Consider the following 3,265-nt stretch of genomic DNA (forward strand, 5'->3'; position numbering starts at 1 on the left):
TAACTAATGCAGCCTATATTAAAAAGAGCATTTGTTTCATTTATTCTAAATGTAAATATGAATTGCAACAGAAGGAATTTAAACAGGTATAAGGGAGGTGTCCCAAAAAATCTTCACTATTTCAATTTATCTGTGATTGTGGAAATACATTTACTTGATGGTTTAGATAATAAACCATCTATCAATGCCTTCTTACCTTCTGTGACTGTTTTATATAAAGAAAATGGGGAGAAGAAGGACATGAAGAAGAACAAGAATAAGAATAAAAACATGGAGAACGAAAAGAAGAGGAGGAAGAAAAGGAGGATAGCAAAAGATGAGGAGGAGGAGGAAGAGAAGGAGGATCATGATGATGATGATGATGATGATGATGATGATGATGATATGCTGATCATATGGCAAGAGTGAAGGATGACAAAAGAATGAACATGAATAAACTGAAAATAAATAGTAAGCAAAGTCAATGGCATAAATTGATTATAGACCTTGCAACAACTTCTAGATGGACACTCCTAAGAATTGCAACAGTCATTTGCACATACAAAATATTGATTTTAATAATTAGAGGAAACGTTTCTATCTTTGACATAGCATTCATTTGAATATTTTACATATTTTTCTTGATATCCTTTATTACCCTTATTGTATGTGATTCTTTCACAGATGTTAGTACAGTAGAACAATGAAAAGAATGGAATCAGAATCAGATTGTTGTTGTTGTTGAGTCATTCAGTCACGTACAACTCTTCATGACCCCATGGACCACAAGGTCTGTGTGATTTTCTTAACAAAGATACTGGAATATTTTTTTTTTACTTCCTTCTCCAGTGGATGTAGGGAAACAGGTGTCATGATAAAGAGAAACTGAGGCACAGAGTTTTGAGCATGACCAATTTATTAACAAGATTAACAATTTCCAATAAATAGTTTCCTCAGTAGACAGGAAATACATTGACAGAAAGAGCAACTCTTTTATGGCATTTGCATAGTTATTATTTTTAAACAGAGGTATCTCACTTCTGATTGGTTGGTGCCCTCTTACATCAGTTTTTCACCAAGTGATCTAATATTCTGTGAATAATATCCTCTGAATACTCTTGAGGTAGGCAAACATCCTATGACCGAAATGACACACATCCCTTGGAAAGTACCATAGTTAGCCATTTCTGGTGACAGAGAGTATGATGGATACTTGTGGTCTGCATCTTAGTTCTTAGGGATGGGTTTAGAAGAACTTTTGTGGTTAGAAAAAACTGAGAAAAATGGAACCACAAATGACACACTTGAAGTAATTCATGATTCTCTACCAGTGGATTAGTTTATAATAGCCAACTGATGCTATAATCTCAAAGTAAAGGCAAATATTTATGTGGCTTAAAAGTTATTTTGAATTTGTATTTGTTTACTGACTCAATCCCTTCCTTTGTAGCTACATTCTAGAGTAGAAGAGAAGGACACTGGATATCTTAGTCCATGGTACAAATAACTTGAAGAGAGCTGTACAATACATGACTCATGAGCTCCATGTGGCCCATCATGAAACTGAATGAAATCTGAACCAAATTAAAATTTATTATACACAATAAGTTAAAATAAAACATAAATGGCCTTGCATTTTACAATTAATTCAATAAGCAGTCTACAGGAATTTATAAATACATTTTAGGGACCCTCATTTCTATTATTGTTCGATACAATTGTTTTTGAAGATTCATAAATCACTTGTCTTTTTTAAAATTACTAAATAACATTATTTTGAGAAGAATTGATGAGTTATTGTCAATTTTCTAAGTATTAAATATTGACGTATATCTGTCAAACACTCAATTATGTGGGTGATTACCTTAGTTCACCATGCCATTTATTTCAGAAGTATGAGTTGTCATTGCTAGAATTTAACTTTGCACTTTGATATAACACAGAAAGAGTTTACATAATGCTTAAAATGTGAAAGAAAGAAAGAATGACTTTGAATAAAACATTTTCAAGAGCATATAGGATTTTTAATTCAATAGGAATTATTGCTCAATGATCTCAGTTGTGTGTGATTCTTTTTGACCCCATTTGTGGGTTTTCTTGGCAAAGGTACTGGAGTGGTTTGCCAATTCTTTCCCTACTTTGTTGTACAGATGAAGGAAATGAGGGAAACAATGTTAAGTGACTTAGCCAGGGTCAGACAGTTAGTAAGTATCTGAGGTTAGATATGAACTCAGGTCTTCATGACTTCAGGCCTGGCACTCTATCCACTGTGCCACCTAGCTACCTTTCAATAGGAATGATGAGGCAAATTAAAAGGCAACAAAGGACTATAAGCTTAACTATTCTTTGTTCCTCCACATTTACATAGTAATTTTTTCAGTGCAGTAATGACATCCTTGTTCCTTAGAGTATATATTAGAGGGTTAAACATAGGAGTCAAAATTGTGTAGAAGAGGGAGAAGATTTTTTCATTTTTTGCCGAGTCGCTCAACTTAGGCTGTAAATATGTAACAATCATAGACCCAAAGAATAATCCAACAACCATGACATGAGAAGAACAAGTAGAGAAGGCTTTGTACCTTCCTGTGGTTGATGGCAGCTTTAGGATGATGGACGTGATTTTTATGTAAGACCAGAGTATCAGCAGAAATGGAATCATGAGAAACAGCAAAGCACCAGCATAGATAGAGAGTTCATTGACAAAGGTATCCTTACAGGCCACCCTCAGTAATGGGCGGGGATCACAGAAAACATGATTGAGTTTGTTAGAACCATAGAATGGTAAAGAGAAAATCTGGTATGTTTGTGCTATCTGGACTGGTATCCCAATGCTCCAGGAGCCAGCCAGTAGTTGGACACATAATTTATGGGTCATGATAAGTGGATAATGGAGAGGCTTACAAATGGCCAAATAACGATCATATGCCATTATACCAAGGAGTAAACATTCAGGGGTTCCAAGGATAAGGAGAAAACCAAGTTGTATAGCACAGGCCACAAAAGATATATTTCTATTTTTAGTCCAAATATTTATCAGCATTCTGGGTAGAGTGACTGATGTGTAACATATTTCTGTGAAAGAAAAGTTTCCAAGAAAAAAATACATGGGGGTTTGGAGAGCTGGGTCCACTTTGGTTAACACAATGATGAGACCATTTCCTATCAGAATACTCAAGTAGATGACCAAAAATATTCCAAACAGAAGCCCTTGGAGTTCAGGCTGGTCAGAAAATCCAAGGAGAATGAATTCCACCACAATAGTGAGATTTTCTCCTGCCATTTTTGT

At 34.9% G+C, this 3,265-nt stretch overlaps 1 protein-coding gene across 1 annotated transcript; it reads right to left on the reverse strand.

The window, feature by feature from the left end:
* Positions 1-2,314: 2,314 nt before the first annotated feature.
* LOC114031599 (olfactory receptor 10AG1-like) lies at positions 2,315-3,265 on the reverse strand. The gene has a single exon (XM_027846731.1). It carries the CDS (start codon positions 3,257-3,259, stop codon positions 2,315-2,317), a length of 945 nt encoding a protein of 314 aa, XP_027702532.1. The 5' UTR covers positions 3,260-3,265.

This window comes from Vombatus ursinus, unplaced genomic scaffold, assembly GCF_900497805.2.
Source record: "Vombatus ursinus unplaced genomic scaffold, bare-nosed wombat genome assembly UNPS02015184.1, whole genome shotgun sequence".
Classification (NCBI taxonomy): Eukaryota; Metazoa; Chordata; class Mammalia; order Diprotodontia; family Vombatidae; genus Vombatus; species Vombatus ursinus.